General features: G+C 45.5%; 1 protein-coding gene across 1 annotated transcript in view; it reads right to left on the bottom strand.

The window, feature by feature from the left end:
• The window catches only part of RYK (receptor like tyrosine kinase), a 1,434,429-nt gene that overhangs the window by 233,638 nt on the left and 1,178,406 nt on the right, over positions 1–22,385 (bottom strand). Inside the window, exon 11 of the mRNA XM_044070454.1 lies at positions 574–643. Coding sequence (XP_043926389.1) covers positions 574–643 — 70 coding nt within the window. The remainder of the gene's footprint in view (positions 1–573; positions 644–22,385) is intronic.

Raw genomic sequence — 22,385 nt, 5'->3', positions numbered from 1 at the left:
GGTCATCTTGGAGCAGCCAGAAACTACTGAACATAAGCAGTCATGCTGATCTATCAGGTTAGTTAAAGGATTTAAGGCCTTTCATTTTCTTGGTTAGAAATCTTTTGGGCTTCACAAACACCCACATTACAGACCTAAACCTACACTAACAAACGTGACTTACCAGAGGGCTACGCTCCTAATTCAACATATTCCCTGCCTATGGAATAATTCATTGGATGCCCTTAAGGCTAGTTTGATAACTTCGTGTGCGACATGTACATTTACACTGTAGTTGTCACATATGGCCCTGTTTGATCTGGAAGGTGAGCACTATTAAATGCTTGCAGAGGATGGCAAGTATCTTTGTGTTTCTTCTTAAAGGTGAACATAGCTAAGCATATTATGGCCCCCATGATTGCTTGCCTAGTACTGTTGATAAGCTTTTAGCAGTGGTATGATTTACAGCAACATTATACAAAAATGCACAGCAGAATAAGCCGCTGCTACACACAGTGCAATGAAAAGAAGAGCAGTGGGTTGGATGGCAGCATGTAGGATCTACAAAACCAATGCAAAGAAGTGTCTCTTTACCTGTGGTGCAGCCCTCGCAGTTTGCAGCTCTCAGTCAGCATCATTGTAATTTGGACTTCAGATGCCTGATCTGCATGAACAGAAAAAACATTAATGGAGGACGGTTTACTCAAGCTTAGTTACATGTGCAATATAGAAAACCAGGACAAGTTGACTAACCAGACTTCCTTACTTGTACAAACTCTTACCAAAACACTGCAGCTCTAGATGTTTCTGTCCATTCTTTCTAACATTTTTTTTGTCAAGACAGAAAAGTCCATGCTGAATGAAAGGAGAACATTGTCTCACATGGCAGACTTTTAATGTTCAGCTGCTTCCTAGATCATAATTATTTGCAAAATTCTAATGAACTAACCATACTGCAAAGATTTGTGTTCAATACTAAAGAAAAAAGGCACCAGACAGACAGCAGGTAGCCTATAAGCTACACAGTGGAAAAGGATTCTGTTTCTTAAGTCAAAAATCTGCATTTGCTAAAGAATAAACAATCCATCCTCCTATTTCAAACATAAAATAACTTAGAACTTCTAAACTGGTACGTTTCAGAATTGTTTTAATTTAGACTAGACTTCAAAGGAAGCTTCTGGTTTTAAGATTACAGAAAGCACCATCCTTATAAAGGTGTGTGATGATTTCTACAAGCCTCAGTATTTTAATTCTTGGAGTACTGTTGGGTTTTATACGAGTTACACAGAAGTTAATACCAAGACACAACAAAGTAATTTAAAAAGTAAAAATAAGTGTACTGTCTTGCTCAAATACCTAATTACCACAAATACAGTAAAATTCCCATTAACCAAAACTCAACCAACCAGCACTCCCAAGCAACCAGCATCTAGTCTCAGCGCACTTGTATGAATATAATTTCTGAATTCCCATGTGCATTACTGCCAACTTCTTAGCACAAGAATATGGGACAAATGTCTAAAAATAAGGGCAAATTTAAATATTCCTCTTAGAAAACTGCTAAAATATTTGGATTTGTGTTAGCATGCATTTCGCAAAGGAAGTCAAACGTCACTACGTATTTAGAGACTTCAATCCTCAGTGATCTGCTAGAAAACCACAAATTTTACGAGGAGCAACCCTGTTTCGGTACATGCTACCCTTCTTCTACATAACCCCATCGGTAAAATGCTTTAAAAAATAAGTACAAATGGTACAATTACTTGTTTCACATGTGCATTCCATTTTATACAACTGTCAACAGTTTGTGCAAGACACTCAGATTTTCAATTGCCCACCTGCAAAAAAAGCAAAGACCTTTCCCTACAGTTTATTTGGTGAATTGCAAAGTAATTTACAGTTTTCATAGGTGAAAGACTGACTATGCCTTCCTGTTGAGAAAAAACATGTCATGGAGTGTGTCAAAGAGGGCAGAACTATCAGCATTGCACAATACTAAGTGCATAGCTCTCAACCTTTCGATTTCCAAAACATGGAAGATTACATGTAAAAGGTAAGCATAAGTGTGGCACATTCTGTATTATATCAGTAATGTTCCTGACAAAACAGAAAGCCCACATTTCCACTTATGACTCCTACATCGACCAGTGAATGTCACTGTCAGTAAAGGTAGCAGCTGTAATTGTAGCAATGATTGCAGGCACTCTGCTTTACACAGCACCCTGCAGTGCATTCACACCCCAAATGACCAAAGTTAAAGCAGCAGCACAACTAAACTTTTTATTTTAGATATACATGTAAAGGGAAGCCAATGCAAAGTAAAGTAGTAGGACAGAACAGCTGTGTAAAATCTTACCATAACCATAGATGTCCTTCTCTGCCATGTTGGAGTATTCCTGGTGTGGGATTTTCCACCTCAGGCGACCCATACGTCTGCTCCTATACAAAAGCTTCAGCTTGGCTGTAGTAGCTGCATGGGACGTCACACTTAGGGCCATAAACCAGGAACCTTAAATGTTACATCTGCATGCATAGACCTCAGAACTTGAAGGCCTAGCAGGAGGACTAGCCAGTGGTTCAAGGAGCCCTTATGTAGTTGCATAGGTCACAAGATAGAGTGTAGACCTCGGGAGACCTAAGGATATGCGTGATTGAGAGGGAGAAAAGGATAAGGGGGTTTTGGCGGACGGGAAGGAATATTGCAAAATGGAAGAGAGGGACATCTATGGTTATGTTAAGATTTTACACAACTATTCTATGTCCTTCTATTCCTATGTTGCAGTATTCTTGGTGTGGGAGAGTACCACAGCTTAGTTGGAAGGAAGGGTGGAGGTTGAAGTGGCTGATTCCACAAAGCTCTGCAGGATTGCCCTGGCAAATCCTGCCAGTGCTCTGGAGACATGGTCTAACTTGTAGTGTTTGGTGAAAGTGTGAATGGTGGACCATGTGGCTGCTTTCAGTATGGAAGTGGTGTCTAGCCCCTTTAAAAAGGCTTTGGAAGCTGGCACTGCCTTGGTGGAGTGAGCTTTGACTCCCTGTGGCAGCTTTTTGCCATGGTGTGAGTAGCAGAGGCAAATGGCTTTCCTAATCCAACATGCAAGGGTTTGTTTGGAGACTGCCTTGCCCAGGGCTGTGGGGTGGAAGGACACAGAGTTGATTGGATTTTCTAATGGATTTTATTTTGTCTAGGTAAAATCTTAGCTGTCTGTGTACATCCAGGGAGTGGAGTATTCTCTCACTGTCATTGGTAGGAGAGAGGTAGAAGGTGGGAAGATGAATAGATTGGTTTAAGGATATATCGTTGATCACCTTTGGCATGAAGGAAGGGTTAGTTCTAAGTGTTGCCCAGTCCTTCTGGAAGGTAGTGTATGGGGGGCAGGCCATTAGGGCCTGTAATTCAGACACCCTTCTGGCTGAAGTTATGGCCACTAGCAGTACTGTCTTCCATGTGCACATTTGCAGAGAAGCTGCACTAGCAGGTTCAAATAGAGACTGGGTTAGTTTTGCCAGAATGATGTTAAGATCCCAGGGTGGTGGGATGGGCTTTCTAGGTCGTCTGATGTGCAAGAGCCCTTTTTAAGAACCGCTTCACATCGAGCCTGGCTAATAGGGGAGGGTCTGGTGGCAAGCAGGCTGAGATTGCTGAAAGGTGAACTTCCACTGAAGAGTAAGAGTCCACCCTTTACTAGCTGACACACACAAGCAAGAAAGTACAGTTGTGTACACTTACCATAAATGAAGATGTTCGAGTGTATTCACTGTTGCAGTCATCATACTTGGGTTATCCTGCCAGGGGTAGCCCCAGTTGGCCCGAATACCAGAGGCTTAGTATTTCTGTGTCATTTGCTGTCACTCCAGGACTGACGTCAGGTCGTCAGTGGTATAAAAACAGGCAGCCGATACCATTACATCAGTTTTTCTTGCCCCTAATGTTAGGAGCCCCCAAATAGGGAGCTAGGTTATGGTGGAACACCACCACCAGTAGAAAGTAAATACCAAATAGCACTGTAAGGAGTGAGGAAGAGAGAGAGAGAGTGAGAGAAAGAGTGACAAGGGGGTGGAGGGTGGGAAACCAGGAGTGCAACAGTGAATACACTCTAATATCTACATTTATGGTAAGTGTACACAACTGTACTATGTTCTTCATGTTTCACTGTTGCAGTCATCACACTTGGGTTGATTCCCAAAGCTGAAGAAATGGGTGGAGGCAGTCAAGAAGAGTTGGGGCTGGCTAGTACGCCCTGCAGGACTGCTGTTGCAAAGCCTGTCCTGGATTTGGAAAAGACAGGCAGGTGGTAATGCTTGGTGAAGGTATGAACAGAGCTTCATGTTGCAGCCTCTAGGATGTCCCTGGTAGGGACCCCTCTGAGAAAAGATGCAGAGGTGGAAGTTGCCCTAGTGGAATATGTTCTGATCCCCTGTGGGGGTGGTTTCCCGTGGTTGTAACAGAAATGGATACAGTGTGCTACCCATTTGGAAATGGTTTATTTTGATATGGCCTTGCCCTCTGCCCCTGCTGCAAAGCAACTGGTCAGACTTCCTAAAGGTCTTAGTCCTATCCAGGTAGAATCTGAAGAGTGCAGGATCCTTTCCCCCTTATTTTGAAGTTTAGGGAAAAAGGTGGGCAAATAAATCGATTGGTTGAGAGCCACACTGGACACCACTTTACGCATGAAAGTTGGGTTAGTCCTGAGGGAGACCCTGTCAGCATGAAAAACGATGTTCCACAGCCATGAGTGCTTGTAGCTCAGACACTCTTCTAACTGAAGTGATGGCCAGAAGCAAGGCTGTTTTCCAAGAGAGGAATTTTAACTTTGCTGAAGTTGCAGGCTCAAAGGGAGGTAGCGTGAGATTTTCCAACACAAAGGTAAGGTCCAAAGCAGGGGTAGGGGGCTCTTCTGGGTGGCCTTAAGTTGTTAGCCCATCTAAGGAACTGCTCGATGAGGGTGTGTGAAAAGAGAGGTGGCTCTGGCTGTAATGAGCAGAGATGGCAGAGGCATGGATTTTAATAGTAGAGAAGGATAGGCCCCTGTGAAGTAGGTCTGCTAGGTAATCCAGGATGAAAGGTAAGGAGGGCTGCGCTGGTTCAGCTCCTTTAGCCTGGATCCAGGAGCAATACCTTTTCCACTTGTCAGCATAGGACTTTCTAGTGCCGGGTCATCTGGCTTCACGTATAACATCCAGGACTTGCTTGCTTAGGCTGGCCACTGGAGAAGAGGTCAAGGAATAAGCCAGGCTGCCAGGTTCAGGGTCTGCAATTGTGGATGCAAAAACTCTCCCTTCTGCTGGGTCAGGAGAGTTGGAATCTGAGGGAGGTGCCATGGAGGCAATGGTGACAGACTGCACATTAGTGGGTACCAGTGCTGGCGTGGCCAGTCTGGGGCAATCAGGATTGCCCTTGGTCTTTCCTCCCTTATTTTGAGTAGTACCCTTGTAAGAAGAGGTAGAGGGGGAAATGCACAGATCGCGAGGTTTACCCATTGGAAGGATAGGGCATCCACTTTCCAGGCCTTGCTGTGAGGTTCCCTGGTGCAGAATTTGATGAGCTGGTGGTTGTTGCGGGAGGCAAATAGGTCCATCTTCAGGGTACCGCATTTCTGGGTTACGATGCTAAAGGTGTTGTGGTTTAATTGACACTCGTGAGGGTCCAGGAGATTTCTGCTTAAGTTGTCTACCAGAGAGTTTTGGTTGCCTGGCAAGAATTGTGCTAGGAGGTGAATCTGCATGGCTGAAGCTGTGTGCCAAAGGGTCATGGCTAGCCTGCAGAGTGGGTAAGAGTGGGTTCCTCCCTGCTTGTTGACGTACCACATCACTGTGGTGTTGTCTGTTTTGATTAGTAGAGGCCCCGGAGAGAGTAGGGGTCTGAAAGCTGTCAGAACATGCTGAACAGCTAGCATCTCTTTTTGGTTGATGTGCAGATGAATTTGATTTGGGCTCCAGTGGCCCTGAATGCACCTGCCATCCAGGTGTACACCCCAGGCACAGTCTGATCCGTCTATGGCTAAGGTCTGGATGGCATGGGATTGTGAAAAGGGAAGTCCCTTGTTGTGGTTGCATGCTGCTGCCCACCAAAGAAAATCTTTCCCTAGACAAGGTATCATAGATATAATAGTTTCCAGGTCCTGAGAATGCTGACACCAAAGGCTTTTTTTAAGTACCACTAAAGTTTCCTCATATGCAGTCTGGCATATGGAATTAATAGAATGCAGGAGGCCATGAAACCCTAGAGCTTGCAGGATTTTCCTTGCAGATAACTGTGTTCTGGTGGCCAATTAAGACAAGTAGCCTGTCAGATAGGCTTGTTTTTCTGGAGTATGGAATGCCATCTGGGATGCTGTGTCCAGGCTTGCTCCCAGGAATAAAAAATTCTGACTGGGGACTAGTTTGGATTTCTTTTTGTTTACAGTGTACCCCCAGTGAGGTCAATAGGTCCTTTACAAATGTCCGGTGCTGCAACAGCTTTTCCTGACTTTCTGCCTGAATCAGGCAGTCGTCCAAGTAGGGGTAAAATTTGAATACTTCTTTGTCTGCAAAAAGGAATGGCTGGAGGAAGGCATTTTGTGAAAACTCTGGGAGCAGTGGATAAGCCAAAGGGAAGTGCAGAGAACTGATAATGCATAGATCCTGCCCTGAACTGTAGATATTTCCTGCAAGAGTCTCTGATTGGGATGTGCAGTTAGGCCTCTTTTAGGTCTAGGGTGGCTAATCAGGCATCTTTGGATAGCAAAGGAAGACGCTGTTGGAGGGTGAGCATTTTGAATTTTGGTACCACCAGGAAGGTGTTTAGAATGGATAGATCTAGGATTGGGTGCCAGGTGCCCTCTTTTCTGGGTACCAGAAAAAGTCTGGAATAGAAATATTGGCCTATCTGGTCTGCAGGAACAGGCTGAATTGTCCTCATGGAGAACAATGAATGAACTTGGTTTTGTGCCTCTGTCCACTGGTTTGAAGGAAGATCTGGGAACCCTTTTAGGGTTGGCAATGTGTGGAAATAAAATTTGTACCCCTAGGACACTATGTTGAGGTTGGTGATGCAGGCCCAGTTTTTTGCATGGGAGGCAAATTTCCTCCTAGGGGCACAAGCAGGTGGGCAGAGGTAAAGGTGGAGTTGAAAAGTCATTGTGAATTCTTTCTATAAGGGGGTGGCTTAGCACTCCCTGTTTTAGAAGTGAAGGTACTCCATTGCTTAGATCTCTGCATTCCCTGGGACTGCTGTCTGGGGGGGGGGGTTCTGTTTCCCCTAGGTCTAGTCTGAGCTTGCCTAGAGGGGCTGGAAAGGATCAGTGTTTTGAGGGGCAATGCCTAATGAGTCTCAGAGGCTGGACTTGCAAAAAGTCTGTCTGCATAGATTTAGCTTTTTCTTCCATCTTTTTCAAAACCTCTTCTGCCTTGGTACTAAACAGATAGTCTTTGTCCAGTGGTGCATCCAATAATTTAGATTTAACATGGTCTGTTCCTTAAGCCAAGCGTGCCTTCTAAGTACAGAACCCATGACTGCTGCCCTGCAGGATGCTTCTAGGGCGTCAAACCCACATTGCAGGATATGCTTAGTAACTTGGCTTGCAGAATGCACGAGCTCCTGTAATTCTTTATTTCCTGCACAGTCTGGAAAGGTAGACATTTTTTGTTTAATAAGTTCCATAGTATGTTGCTGGTATTTCAGCATGTGGAACTGGCAATTTAATGCTCTAAGGGCAAGAGTTGCAGAGGTGTATACTTTTTTACTCAATCTGTCTAAAGCTCGGGAATCCCTGTCTGAAGGGGTGGGATTCTTAGCTGTGGTTGCTTTTATTCATTTAGGTCCTTGAGAGATTACCACTGGGTCAGCAGTAGGATTTTTGAAAGGAAATTTGTGTGAGTCAGGGACTCTAATACCTCTCAGGTTTCCTGGGAGCAGGAGGTAGAGTATCAGGAGTTAAACTGGATTCCATGAAAACATCATCCACAACATCCAGTACAGGAGGAATAGCTAAGGGTCTGTGCCTGTGGTAAATCTAAAAATTTCCCCGAGTCTCTTTCTGGACTGAGGATAATCCTGGCATTCCCAATGGAAATGCTCTCTCAAGGTATGTAGGGTTTCATCAAAAGAAAAATCCTCTGGAGGAGAGGTAGAAAGAATGGATTCCCCTGCATCTGAATTCTCATACGTAGATAAGGGCATGTCTTCATAATCAGAAACCTCTGAGTCATCTGACTCTTGGTCAGATAAAGCTGCTGGGGACAAGTCTCTCTTTTAGAAGGGGTAGGCTGGCTTCCCCTAATCAGCATGATAAGGTCTTCCGCCATTTTAACCATTTGAGACTGAGGCATTGAAGTGCTTGAGCTTGGGTCAGTTTTTTAGGCGTAGTACGTACCGTTGGCCTTAGACACTCTGCAGTTTTAGAAAGAAGTGAAGACGCGAAAGTTGGTTTGTGTCAAATATTGGTAGTGCGAAGAACTTCCTCAGAAGCCAGTGCCTGCACAGTGGCTCCAGACCAATCCAAGGTAGAGACATCCGCAGGTTCCATAGTCAAAGAAGAGTCTCGCGGCATACTGGACTCCGAATAGGTCTCTGTAGCAGCCTGTGAATTCACAGAAGCTGGCATCTAGGATTGCGAAAGCGCCTCAATAAGTACCGGTGAACTGGCAACTAGCTTAACAGAAGCGTTGTCGGCAGTTTTGGACCTGTGCGGTCTCTGTCTTTATCCCTACCTTTTTTCAGAAGATCGGTAGCTGGGTGGCTTACCGAAGCCATTTCGGAATACGGAGACGAGAGCAAAAGTATTTAGCTACAATAAGGGTCCGATGACTTATAGTTCTGGCGTCGAACAAAGCACAAAACTGACGGTGAGGGATGTAGTGGTCTGGGCCTAAACAGGTGACGCAGTAAGAATGGAAATCTCGGTGTGGTATTTGCTTTCATAGGCGAAACAATTGTTAACTTTTTCTGACATCTGTTAGAGCAAGAAAAAAGGATCCCCAATGGGGTACTTAGCTTTAGAAAACTTCAACTTCAATTTCGGAAACGAAAACTCAGGTAGCAGCCGACTGGCACTTGTGCGAACTGCTTCTGCTTCGGGCTCCTCGGCAAGAAAGACTAGTGTACTGGCATCGGCTGCCTGTTTTTATACCACTGCCGACCTGACGTCAGTCCTGGAGCGACTGCAACTGACGTAGAAATACTAAGCCTCTGGTATTCGGGCCGACTGAGGGCTACCCCTGGCAGGATAACTTAAGTGTGATGACTGAAACAGTGAAACACGAAGAACATCTACGGGGGGGGGGGGGATCTGCTATGCATGGATCCCTGCCCTTGTCCAGACACCATTTTGAAAATCTTTCCCATTTAGTTGAGTATCATTTTCTTGTAGTAGGTTTCCTGGCCTCCCTCAGGACTGAAAGCATGTCATCCAAGTAGTGGTGCCTGAATGGAATTAGAAGTTTATCACCCACAGTGTCAGCAACATCTGCAAGTGTGTGTGAATGAGGGTTCCCTTTTGTTGTCAGAAGGTCCACCTTGTGGGGTAACCTGTGGTGACTGCCCTTGGCTAGATTGTGATGTAGGGGGGAACCAGTGCTGCCTTGGCCAGTAGTGAAGTCACCAACAAGGTTTTTGGTTTGTCTCTCCTGATTTTCAGGACTTTCTGAATTAGTGGGAAGGGAGAAAAGGCATACAGAAACCTTCCCTTCCAAGAAATGCTGAAAGTGTCTACTCTTCAAGCTAGAGGGGAGTACGTCTTGGAGCAGAAGGTCTGCAGTTCTCTGTTCTGGTGGAGGCAAACAAGTCTTGAGGAGTGCCCCACTGGTGGATAATGTCTAGGAAAACATTCCTGTCCAACATCCATTCGTGCTGTGGAGAGGATGTCCTGCTTAGAAGGTCTTACTTGTTGCCCTGTGAGGGGATGTAGGATGCCTGGAGGGACAAGTTGTGTCGAGAAGCTAGGTCCCATATCAGTAAGTTTAGTCTGCACAGGCGGTACACTTTTGTTACCCCCGGTTGTTGAGGTACCACATAACTGTGGTGCTGTCCGTTATTATTTGGAGAACAACTGGTTGTAGGAGAGGGCTGAAGGTTTTCAGTGCTAAAACGACTGCTGTCATTTCCCTCACTTTGATGTGCTTGTTCCTTAAGGAAGGGTGCCACTTTGCTTGGACCCTGTAGGATGTCATTGTAGCTCCCCATTCCGAGTCTAAGGCATCTGTATGCATATCCTGGGTTGGGAGAGGAAGGCCCGGGTTGAGCTGAACTTGCTGAATCCACCAAGTTACTTCTGCCTTTAGGCAGGGCAGGAGAGTGATTTCTTGCTCTAGAGGATGTTGGTGTTGAGACCAAACATGTTTTAGATACCACTGTAGCTTTTGCATGTGCATTCTGGCTAGTGGAAGCATGGGGTTGGTGGCTGCCATTAGGCCCAGGATCCTTAGGAATTGCCATGCAGTTGGGTCGGCAGCAGGGCTTTGAAATGGGAGGTCAGGAAACTGACCTTGTCCTGGGGAAGGAAGGCTTTTATTGTGTCCGTCTTGATTCTGCAACCCAGAAATATTTTGTCTTGTTCTGGTGTCAAGGATGATTTTGGGAAGTTGAAGGTGAACCCCAGATTTTGTAGTAGGCACATCCTGAACTCTAGATGGATTAATAGGGTTTCTTTGCAGTCTGCTAGATCAGGATGTTATCTAGGTAAGGATAAATCTGAATCCCCTGTGTTCTGCAATAGACAATGGACGATGCCAGACATTTTGTGAACACTCTGGGGGCAGTGGACAAACCAAGGGGATGGTAGAATGGGTATGTGCACGTAGGCTTCTTTCAGGGCCAGTGTGGCCGCGCAAGTCTTGGCCGGTAACAGAGGGAGTAAACTTGGAAGGGACAACATTCTCAAGGTGGGCACTTTTAAGAATAGGCTTAAGAAGGAAAGGTCTAGAATGGGTCTCCATGGTCCATCCTTTTTGGGGACCCGGAAAAGACTTGAATAGAAGCCCTTTCCTTCCTGTTCGGGGGGACAGGTTCTATAGTGCCCAAGTTCCGAAGGTCTGTCAGGACTTGTGGGAAGAGGTGTCTGATTTCTTGGGTAAAAGGGGACACCCCTTAAGGGTGGCCTTTCTTTCCAGGAGAGGAAGTATCCTTTTTGGATAATAGCCAGAACCCATCTGTCTGTGGTGATGGTTTTCCAAAAGGGGAGGCAGTGGGAGAAGCAGGCGGAAAGGGGAAGGGGGCAAGGCAGTCACGCATTGTTGGGGCCTCCTCTGTCTTGAAAGGGCTGTCTAGAGGGAGGCTGAGAGGCAGCTGGCCTGGTAGGGGTTTGCCTTCTGGTTCCTCTGTCTGGAAGAGGTAAGGTCCAGCAGAGGGTGGGTTTAGTCTGAAAATGTGGCCTTGGCAGGGTAATTCCTGTAATATTTGGGAATTGGGGACACCAAGAGATGCTTGAAGTCTTGCAATTCCTTGCTCTTTTCCTGCAGATTTTTAAACCGGTCTACTGACTGTTTGCCAAATAGGAAATTAGGGTCCAGAGGGGCATCTAAGACCTTACACTTGAAGTCTTCAAGTAAGCGTTGCAGACGAAGCCAGAAGCATCTCCTGAAAACAGAGGCAGATGCTGCAGAGCGTGCAGAGGCCTCTGCAGCATCATAGCTGCATCTGAGTGTGTCTGGCTACTTGGGCAGCCAGAGAAAGTTTGGAAGAGATGTCAGCTTTTGTGGGGCAGTCAGGAGTAGCAGCCAGCAGAGTAGTGGCTTGAGAGACCAGGTCCAAAGCATATTTGGTCATATGGGTTTGACAGTTGATAGCTCAAAAAACAATGTGGAAGAGGTGTAGACCTTTTATCCAATTATATCCATTGTTTTGCTGCCTTTGTCTGTAGGTAAGAGAGAGGCAGACGGAATGAGTCTGGATTGTTTATCTGGTGAGATGGCAATCACAGCAGGATCTGCCAAGGGAGGCTTGACTAAGAATTTTTGGTCAACAAGCACCTTGTAGAAGTGGTCTGGCCTTTTAGGGGCAGGTGGCTGAGAATCTGGTATCTGTCTGATGCAGAAGCAAAGGCATCTAAATAGGCAGGGATGACAGGTGGAATGGCAAAAGGGGAGGGGGATTCCACTTGTAAAAGCTCAAAATATCTCTTTTTGAGTGACAGACATTTGTAAGGTGTCCCATTTAAAATATTCTTTCATTTTGGTGTTGGTTTCATCAAAGGTGATATCCTCGGGGGGGTGGGGGGGTGAAGGAGTCTCCCTCAATAGATTCATCATCTGGTGAATAGTACTCTTGAGGGGAGGCAATTTAAGAAGTGTAAGAAATAAATTCCTCAGAAAATACAGTTGTGTACACTTACCATAAATGTACATGTTCGAGTGTATTCAATGCTGCAGTCATTACATTTGGGTAATCTGCTGGAAGGTTGCCCTCAGTTGGCCTGAATAACAAAGTCTTGGGTCCTGCGTCGGTTGCTGTCTCTTCTTCCATGACGTCAGGTCGTCAGGGGTATAAAACATGCAGCAGACGCCATTTTATTCAGTTTTTCTTGTCCCAGATGTCAGGTGCCCCCCAAATGGGGAGCAAATATAAATAAATAAATATATATATATATATATATATATATATATATATACATACACATATATAAATAAACAGTAATATATGTAAATGCACTTTTAGCAACATAATCTTTACCTTCATCTAAAAGCAAATACGCCACAAAGGCTTTAGAATATAGTGAAGGAAAGAGAAGTGGGTAACCCGGACTGCAACAGTGAATGCACTCGAACATCTACATAATAAGGTACGTGTACACAACTGTACTATGTTCTTCGTGTTTCACTGTTGCACTCATTACATTTGGGTAGAATCCCAAAGCTATGGATGGGAGGATGGAATTAAATAGCATTAGGAGTGGCTATAAGGCCCTGCAGAAATGCAGTGGCAAAGCCTGCCCTGGGATTTAGAGAAGAGAGGCAAATGATAATGCTTTGTGAAGGTATGAACAGAGATCCAAGTAGAATGTCTTTGGTTGGAACTCCTCTGAGAAAGGCTGCTGAGGTAGAGGCAGCCCTGGTGGAATGTGACCTGATTCCCTTGGGCACAAGTTTACCATGATGAAAGTAGCAGAAACGAATGCAGTGGCTTATCCACTTAGAAGTAGTCTGCTTTGATATAGCCTTCCCCTTTGTGGGAGTCAGGAAAGTACAGTTATGTACCTACCATAAAATGTAGATGTTCGAGTGTATTCACTGCTGCAGTCATTACTCTTGGGTTATCCTGCTGGCAGGCTACCCGCAGTCGGCCTGAATTCCAAAGTCCTGGTCCGGCGTCGGTTGCTGTCGCCTCTTCCCTGACGTCATTGCGCCAGGGGTATAAAAGATGCAGCAGACGCCATTTTCTTCAGTCTTTCTTGCGCGGTGCCCGAAGCAAAAGCAGTTCGCAAGTGCCAGTCGGCCAACTCTTGAGATTTTCAAATCCGAATTTCAGAACCGAAGTCTTCATTAAAGCTAAGTACCCCGTTGGGGAAACATTTTTCTTGCTCCAGTCTGATGTCAGAAAAAGTTAACAATTGTATTTCTTGTGGGAAGCAAATACCTCATAAGGATTTTCATTCTTACTGTATTCCTTGCCTAGGCCCTGACCACGACGTCGGTTTTGTGCTAGATTTAACTAATGCACTATTAAGCGTCGGTTCGATTTTGCATTTCCTTACTTTGGCCGAAGATTTAACTATATAATGCAGTCAGAACAGCCGACGACCGCAGTTTACAAAAAACACAAGGATAAGGAAAAGGATAGGCATCCGAGGTCCAAAACCAACGACGGGGCCTCCATTAGGCCAGTCGCCGGTTCTCAGTGAGGCACTTTCGCAGCCCCTGGTGCCCGCTACCTCAGAGCTACAGGCCGATTCCGACTCCCACGTGGAGCCGACTGGGCCTCTGGATACTCAAGGTATTGGACACTCGGAAATCATTCCCTCAGATGGGTCCGGAGCCACTGAGCAGGCATCGGCTTCTGAGGGGTGTCTTCAGACCTACACAGTTATATGTTAAACCATCTTCAGCTTCAAAGACAAAGACTAAAGCAGCTCTAAAGTACAGCATTCTCCTACTCAAGACTTCCATGCCTAAAAAACAGATGCTTAAAATGGCCAAAGACCTAATTACTTTGATCAGGGGTTCCCATCACCCTCCTGATAAGAGGCCAAGGCAAGAGACAGAATATGATTCTTCTGATCAGGTTTCAATTTCCTCTGATTCCTCTTCTGAACAGGGATATTCCTTTCCTCCCTATGAGGATTCTGATGCTGAAGAATCCATTCCTTCAGCCTCTCCTCCCGAGGATTATTCTTTTGGGGAAACCCTGCATACCATGAGGGAGCATTTCCACTGGGAGAGCCAAGATTACTCGGAATCTAAGAAAAGGCTCAGAGACTTTCTGCTACTACCTCAGCACAGACCTCTTGCTATTCCACCTGTTCTATTGCTTAAACAGAAAATGTTGACAAATTCTGGATGTTCAGAGAACAAGGAAATGCAGGATTTATTGCATGCAGCTGAAAGTACAGTTTTGTACCTACCATAAATGTAGATGTTCGAGTGTGCGTACAGCTGCAGTCATCACATTTGGGTTATCCTGCCGTCAGGCGGGTCCTTGGTCGGCCGAATTCCAAAGTCTAGGTCCGGCGTCGGTTGTCGTTGCTTCTTCCCTGACGTCAGTGCGGAAGGGGTATAAAAGTGGCAGCCGACGTCATTTTCTTCAGTTTTTCTTGCCCCAGATGTCAGGTGCCCCCAGAAAGGAAGGCAAAACATTATGTCATGCAAACATACATAAGTAGATAAATCAAAACAGTAGTTGCAAGCAAATACACCATAAAGGAATACCCCAAATAAGCTGTATGTTAAAGGTGTTTGTCATAAGCTCTGTCCTAAGAGGGGATGGAGGGAGGGTAACCTGGACTGCAGCTGTATGTGCACTCGAACATCTACATTTATGGTAGGTACAAAACTGTACTATGTTCATTGTGCATACAGCTGCAGTCATCACACTTGGGTAGAATCCCAAAGCTAAGTAAGGGTGGCTGGCACTAAGGAATTAGGAGGGGCTAGAATGCCCTGCAGGACTGCTGAGGCAAAGCCCGCTCTAGATTTTGAGTATAGTGGAAGGTGGTAGTGCTTGGAGAAAGTGTGCACTGAACTCCAAGTAGCTGCTTCCAAAATGTCCTTGGTAGGGACCCCCCTGAGGAAAGCTGCTGAGGTAGCTGTAGCCCTGGTGGAGTGGGATCTGATGTATACAGGCACTGATTTTCCATGAAATGAATAACAAAAGCGTATGCAGTGGGCTATCCAGTTTGAAATAGTCTGTTTGGAAATAGCCTTTCCTTGAGCACCTGTAGCACAGGACACAAAGAGCTGCTCAGATTTTCTGAATGACTTTGTTCTGTCCAAGTAATAACGAAGTTGCCTGTGAATGTCCAAGGAATGTAGTAGCCTCTCTCCTTTGTTTTGTGGATTTGGATAAAAGGTAGGTAAATGAATAGACTGATTCAAAGCCACATTGGATACTACCTTTGGCATGAAGGCAGGGTTGGTTCGTAAGGAAACCCTGTCCTGATGGAAAACGATGAATGGTTGCACAGCCATGAGGGCCTGTAGCTCCGAAACCCTGCGTGCTGAGGTAATAGCCAGAAGGAAGGCTGTTTTCCATGACAAGTATTGTAGCTCTGCTGAAGAAGCCGGCTCAAAAGGAGGCAGTGTCAGCTTCTCCTATATAAAGTTGAGGTCCCAAGCTAAAGTTGGTGGTTTCCGTGGGGGTTTTATATTTTTTTGCCCCTCTGAGGAACTGCCTTAATAGAGGATGTGAGAATAAAGGAGGATCCGTATTGTATTGTGCTGAAATGGCTGAAGCGTGGATCTTGATGGAAGAGAAGGAGAGGCCACTGTTTAACATCTCAGTTAGGTATTGTAAAATCTGAGGTATATTTATTACCGTATATTTATTACCCAAGGATTCTGACCCTTTGCTTGATTCCAGGAACAAAATAGTTTCCATTTGGCGGAGTAGGTTTTTCTAGTAGAGGGTCTCCTGGCCTCCAAGATGACATCCTGTACCTCCTTGGAGAGGAGAGTTTGTTGGTAAATTAAGGTATTCTCCATGCAACTAGATTTAGAGTTCTGAGCTGGCTGTGAAGGGTCTTATAGTTGTGCTGGGACAACAGAAAAGGAACTTGGGGAAGGATCCATGGTGGTGAGTGTGACAGGCTCTTTAGGAGAGGATATCAGTGCTGTCGTGGCCAGTCTGGAGCAATGAGAATCATTTGTGGCCTCTCTGCTCTGGTTTTTAATAGAACTTTGGCCAGTAGAGGTAGAGGCGGGAAGGCATAGACTGTCAATGTTGTCCAATTGAAAGAGTGCGCGTCCACTTTCCAGGCCTGTGGATGATAGGTCCTTGAGCAGAATTTTTCCAACTGGTAATTTCTGTGGGTAGCAAATAGATCTATGTCTGGCTGTCCCCATGCCTGAGTTATCTTTGAGAAGACTTGAGGATGCAACTTCCATTCGTGTGGGTCTGTCATATTTCTGCTTAAGTTGTCTGCCAGTGTATTTTCCTTCCCTGGCAGGAATTGTGCCTGTAGTTGAATTTGTAGTTCCAGTGCTGTGTTCCACAGGGTCATGGCTTGCCTGCACAGGGGGTATGAATGAGTTCCCCCCTGTTTGTTTATGTACCACACGACTGTGGTGTTGTCTGTCCTTATTAATAGCTGGCCTGGATGCAGTAGATCTTTGAAGGTCATAAGAGCATTTTGCACGGCTAGCATCCCCTTTTGGTTGATGTGTAGGTGCATCTCTTTTTGGGACCATTTTCCCTGAATACACTGACCTGCCATGTGTGCTCCCCAGGCGTAGCCTGCGGCGTCTGTTGTGATGATTTGAGTTGCTTGTGGTAAACAGAAAGGAAGACCTGTGTTTCTTTGACATGCTTGAGTCCACCACAAAAATTCCTTTTGAAGGCATGGAATGAGTGGTATAATTGTTTCCAAGCTGTGGCTGTGCTGAGACCATAAGTTTTTTAGGTACCATTGTAGTTTCCTCATATGCAGCTTTGCAAATGGTATTAGTAGAATGAAAGATGCCATGAACCCCAGAGCCTGCAGGATTTTCCTTGCAGTTAGCCTGGTTAAAGTTGCCATTTTGTTGTAGTATTGAGACAGTTGCCCTTGTTTGTCTGGCGTGAGGTAGGCCATCTGGGTTGTTGTATTTAAGCTGGCACCCAGGAAAATTATCTGTTGAGAAGGTATTAGTTTTGATTTATTTTTGTTCATTGTGTACCCCAGGCAGTTTAACAGTTTAATTACAAACCCCAGATGTTGCAATAGAAGGTCCTTTCTGTCTGCTTGGATCAGGCAGTCGTCCAGATATGGGTAGATTTGGATTCCTCGTTGTCTGCAGAAGGCAATTACTGATGCCAGGCATTTTGCAAACACTCTGGGCGCAGTAGATAAGCCAAAGGGCAATGCAGAGAATTGGTAATGGGTTGAACCTGCAAGAAATCTGAGGTATCTTCTGCAATCTTGTCTGATAGGGACATGCAGGTATGCCTCCTTGAGGTCCAACGTTACCAGCCAAGACTCCTTGCCCATCATGGGAAGAAGCTGCTGTAATGTGAGCATCTTGAATTTTGGTACCTCTAGATATGTGTTTAGAATAGATAGGTCTAAGATGGGTCTCCAATCTTTGTCCTTCCTTGGTACCAGAAATAATCTTGAATAAAAACCTTGACCTTGTTCTTTTGCAGGTACCTCTTGAATTGCTTTCATATCCATGAGAGCGGAAATTTGCCTTTGTGCCTCTGCCCATTGATTTTGTGGCAGGTTTGGTATGACTCTCATTTTTGGAAGGGTGTGAAAGTGGAACCTGTAGCCTCTGTCTATAATATCCAGAATCCATTTGTCCTGTGTAACAATGTGCCAGTTTTTTGAAAATAAGGCCAGTTTTCTGCCCAAAGGTGCTGCCATATATCTATGTTTGGCAGGCATAGGGGAAAGTCATTGCATCTGTTTTCTAAATGACTGTGGTCTATCTTCTCCACCTCTGGGGGCTGGTGTTTGCCACTGTCTTCCTCTGTAAGATCCTTGAGGTTGTCCTCTACCCCTTGGGCGTTTGTATCTGCCCCTTTGAGGTCTGTCCATGGCTGGAAAGGACCAATTTTTTGAAGGCCAATTTCTGCTGAAGCGTGGAGGCTGCACCTGCAAGAAATCTTTAACTGTTTGCATAGATTTTGCTTTTTCCTCCATTTTCTTTAGTACCTCCTCAGCTTTAACACCGAACAATACATCTTTTTGTAGTGGTGCAGCTAATAACTTTGCTTTGACATGATCTGGTAAGGTTTGCTCTTTGAGCCAAGCATGTCTACGTATGACAGACCCCGTGACAGCAGCTCTGCATGAGGCCTCTAAAGCATCAAAACCACACTGCAAGGTATGTTTCCCCACTTGTTCGGCTCCATGCAACAAATCCTGCAACTCTTTCAAGTCTGGTTGTTCTGTTTGTGTCATTTTGCCTTTCAGCTGAGATAGCAAGAACTGTTGGTATTTTAACATATGAAATTGACAGTTTAATGCCCTCATGGTTAAAGTGGCTGATGTATACACCTTTTCCCCCCACCTTTCTAATGCTCTAGAATCTCTCTGAAGGCAAAGGGTTTTTAGCAGTAGAGGCCTTAATCCCCTTGGGACCCTGTGAAATTGTTTCTGGGTCAGCAGTATTGCTTTTATAAAGGAACTGGTAAGAATCAGGAACCCGGTAATATCTGTCTGGTTTAACAGGGGCTGGAGGTAATGAATCTGGATTAAGACTGGCTTCTGCGTACACATCATCCAAAATATCTAAGACAGGAGGAATAGCCAGGGGCCTATGCTGGGGAAGTAGTAGAAATTCCCTGAGCCTTTTCTTGGAATCTGAGTAATCTTGGCCTTCCCAGTGGAAGTGCTCTCTCAATGTATGCAGGGTTTCCCCAAAAGAGTAGGGAATAGACTCCTCAGCATCAGAGTCTTCAAATGGGGAATAGGTGTAATCCTGGTCCTCAGAATGGTCTGAAGTAATAGAAGCCTGGTCTGAGGAAGGGTAGTCTTCCTCCAACCTGGGTCTTTTGTCTGAGGGGGGTTGAGAACCCCTGATGAGAGTAATCAAATCCTCAGCCATTTTAAGCATCTGTTTTTTAGGCATGGGGCTTTGAGAGGGGGTCTGAGGACCTTGTTTTTTAACTTTCATTGCAGCTTTAGACTTAGTGAATGATTTAATAGGGGAGGTGGTAGGCCTGAAAACGCCTTCAGAAATGACAGGCCTCGCTAAAATTTCGGTTTCCCCGCCAAGAGTGGCGTTGGTATCTGCAGTGGGAATGGAGACCGAGGATCCTGCGGTCTTGGGTACTGAAGTCGCCAGTAAAATAGTTTCATCGGTAGTCAGGGGCTGCGTAGGCGCCTCGCTGAGAACCGGAAGTCGGCCTAAGCGTGTTCTCAGTACTCTGTGCAGGCCTCGGATGTCTATCCTTATCCTTGCGTCTTTTGGCTAAAACTGGCGTCGGTGCATCTGACGACATGATACAATTAATTTTTTTGCCAAAATAATGAAGGGCGAACTCCGCCCGGCACTTAATAGTGCGCTTGTTAAACCTAGCACAAAAACGGCAGGCCGAGACGTCGTGGTCTGGCCCTAAGCAAGGTATACAGTAAGAGTGAAAATCCTTATGCGGTATTTGCTTCCCACAAGAAATGCAATTATTAACTTTGTCTGACATCGGTCTGAGGCAAGAAAAGTTTCCCAACGGGGTACTTAGCTTTAAAGACGACTTCGGCTGAAATACTGTTCGTAAATCTCAGGAGCTGGCCGACCGGCACTTGCGAACTGCTTCTGCTTCGGGCACCGCACGGCAAGAAAGACTGAAGAAAATGGTGTCGGCTGCCTCCTTTATACACCTGCCGCACTGACGTCAGGGAAGAAGCGACGACAACCGACGCCGGACCTAGACTTTGGAATTCGGCTGACCGAGGACCCGCCTGACGGCAGGATAACCCAAGTGTGATGACTGCAGCTGTATGCACGATGAACATCAAGTGGGAAAGCATACTTTGCAATGTGGTTATGATTCACTGGAGGCCTCTTGCAGGGCTGCTGTTACAGGTTCTGTTATTAGAAGGCATGCTTGGTTAAAAGAACAGAATCTGCCTGATCATGTTAAAGCAAAATTATTAGATGCTCCATTACAGCATGATACTTTGTTTGGTGCTAAAGCAGAAGAGGTGTTGAAGAAAATGGAGGATAAAGCAAAATCCATGCAGACAGTTAAGGATTTCTTACAGGTACAGCCACCCAGATTTAGCAGGAACTGGCCTTCTAAAATGTGGTCCTTTCCAGTGTCAGACAGGCCACAAAGAGGCAGATACAGACATCCCAGAGGCAGATCTCAGCCCCAAGGCTCATACAGGCCTAAACAATGGGGTGCTCCTACCTCCAAAAGCGGAGAAGACAAATCACAACCGTACAGGAAACAGTCCCAATGACTTTCCTCTGCCAGATCCAAGCACTTATCTTTTGGCAGCCCCCTTAGGGGGAAAACTGGCACGTTTTTCACCAAATTGGCAAATGATTACCCAGGACAAATGGGTCTTGATCATAGTGTCCCAGGGCTACAGATTCCATTTTCACACCCTACCAAGGGCAAAAGGTATGCCAGACCTGCCACACAATCAATGGGCAGAGGCACAACAGCAAATTACATCCCTCATGGACATGAGGGCCATTCAACAAGTACCACAGCAAGAGCAGGAGCAAGGATTTTACTCAAGACATTTCTTGGTGCCCAGAAAGGACAAAACCTGGAGACTAATACTGGACCTGTCTATACTACACACGTTTCTGGATGTTACAAAATTCAAGATGTTGACTCTACAGCAGCTACTGCCCATGCTGGGCAAGAAGGCTTGGCTCGTAACTTTGGACCTAAAAGAGGCATACCTGCATGTCCCAGTCAGACAATCTTGCAGAAGATACCTCAGATTCATAGCTGGCTCAGTGCACTACCAATTCTCTGCACTGCCCTTTGGCTTATCTACTACGCCCAGTGTCTTCACAAAATGCCTGTGCATTTTGCAGACAAAGAGGAATTCAAATATATCCCTACTTGGACGACTGCCTTATTCAAGCAGAGAACAAAGACATTCTTCTAAAGCATCTGACGTTTGTAAAAAGATTACTAATTTGCTTAGGGTACACAGTAAACGAAAAGAAATCAAAACTAGTTCCCTCTCAAGAGATAATATTCCTGGGTGCAAGCTTAAATACAACTGCCCAGATGGCTTATCTCACGCCAGACAAACAAAGGCAACTGACTTTTTACTTCAGAAAGTTGGCAACAAAAACCCAGTTATCTGCAAGGAAAATCCTGCAGGCCTTGGGCTTCATGGCATCCTGCATTCTACTAATTCCATATGCCAGACTGAATATGAGGAAACTACAATGGTATCTAAAAAGTGTTCGGACTCAGCATTGCCACAGCCTGAAGACAGTAATTACCAGCATTCCCTGCCTGCAACAGGAGTTTTGATGGTGGACACAGGCCTGTCACCACAACAAGGATCTGCCATTCACTATACCCACAGCCAGACAGACACTGACAACGGATGCATCAGATTATGCCTGGGGGGCCCATATGGCAGGAAAATGTATTCAGGGCACATGGTCTGCAAGCCAGATGCATCTTCATATCAATCAGAAAGAGATGCTAGCTGTTCAGAATGCCCTGACAGCTGTCAAGGATCTACTTCATGCAGGACAGCTACTGATAAAGATGGACAATACTACGGTCATGTGGTACATAAACAAGCAGGGAGGCACACATTCCTACCCCCTCTGCAGACAAGCAATGACCTTGTGGGACACAGCATTGACTTATCAAGTTCACCTGCAAGCACAATTCCTGCCAGGAAAAACAAATACTCTGGCAGACGAACTAAGCAGAAACATCATGGATCCCCACGAGTGGAAACTGGATCCACGAGTCTTCAGCATGATAACAAGGAAATGGGGATACCCAGACATAGATCTATTTGCCTCTCCTCACAACTGCCAATTAGAGATTTTGTACAAGGATTTATCACAAACAAGCATGGAAAGTGGACGCCCTATCCTTCAGATGGAAAAACCTAACAGTATATGCCTTTCCTCCACTGCCTCTCCTTCCCAAGGTACTCCTAAAGGTCAGACTAGAGAAGCCAAAAATTATACTGATTGCACCAGACTGGCCACTCCAGCACTGGTACCCAATCCTAAAGAGCTTGTCTCAAGGTCCAGCATGGATACTGCCTCAAACTTCTCACTTGCTGACCCAACAAAACAAATAGATCCTGCACAGCCAACTCAAGACCTTAAATCTGGCAGCAAGGCGGATAATGTAG

The sequence above is a fragment of the Protopterus annectens genome, chromosome 4.part1 (assembly GCF_019279795.1).
Source record: "Protopterus annectens isolate FY-2018-M chromosome 4.part1, PAN1.0, whole genome shotgun sequence".
Lineage (NCBI taxonomy): Eukaryota > Metazoa > Chordata > Ceratodontiformes > Protopteridae > Protopterus > Protopterus annectens.
Note: the sequence above shows the minus strand (reverse complement) of the source record. Positions and strands in the feature narration are given on the sequence as shown.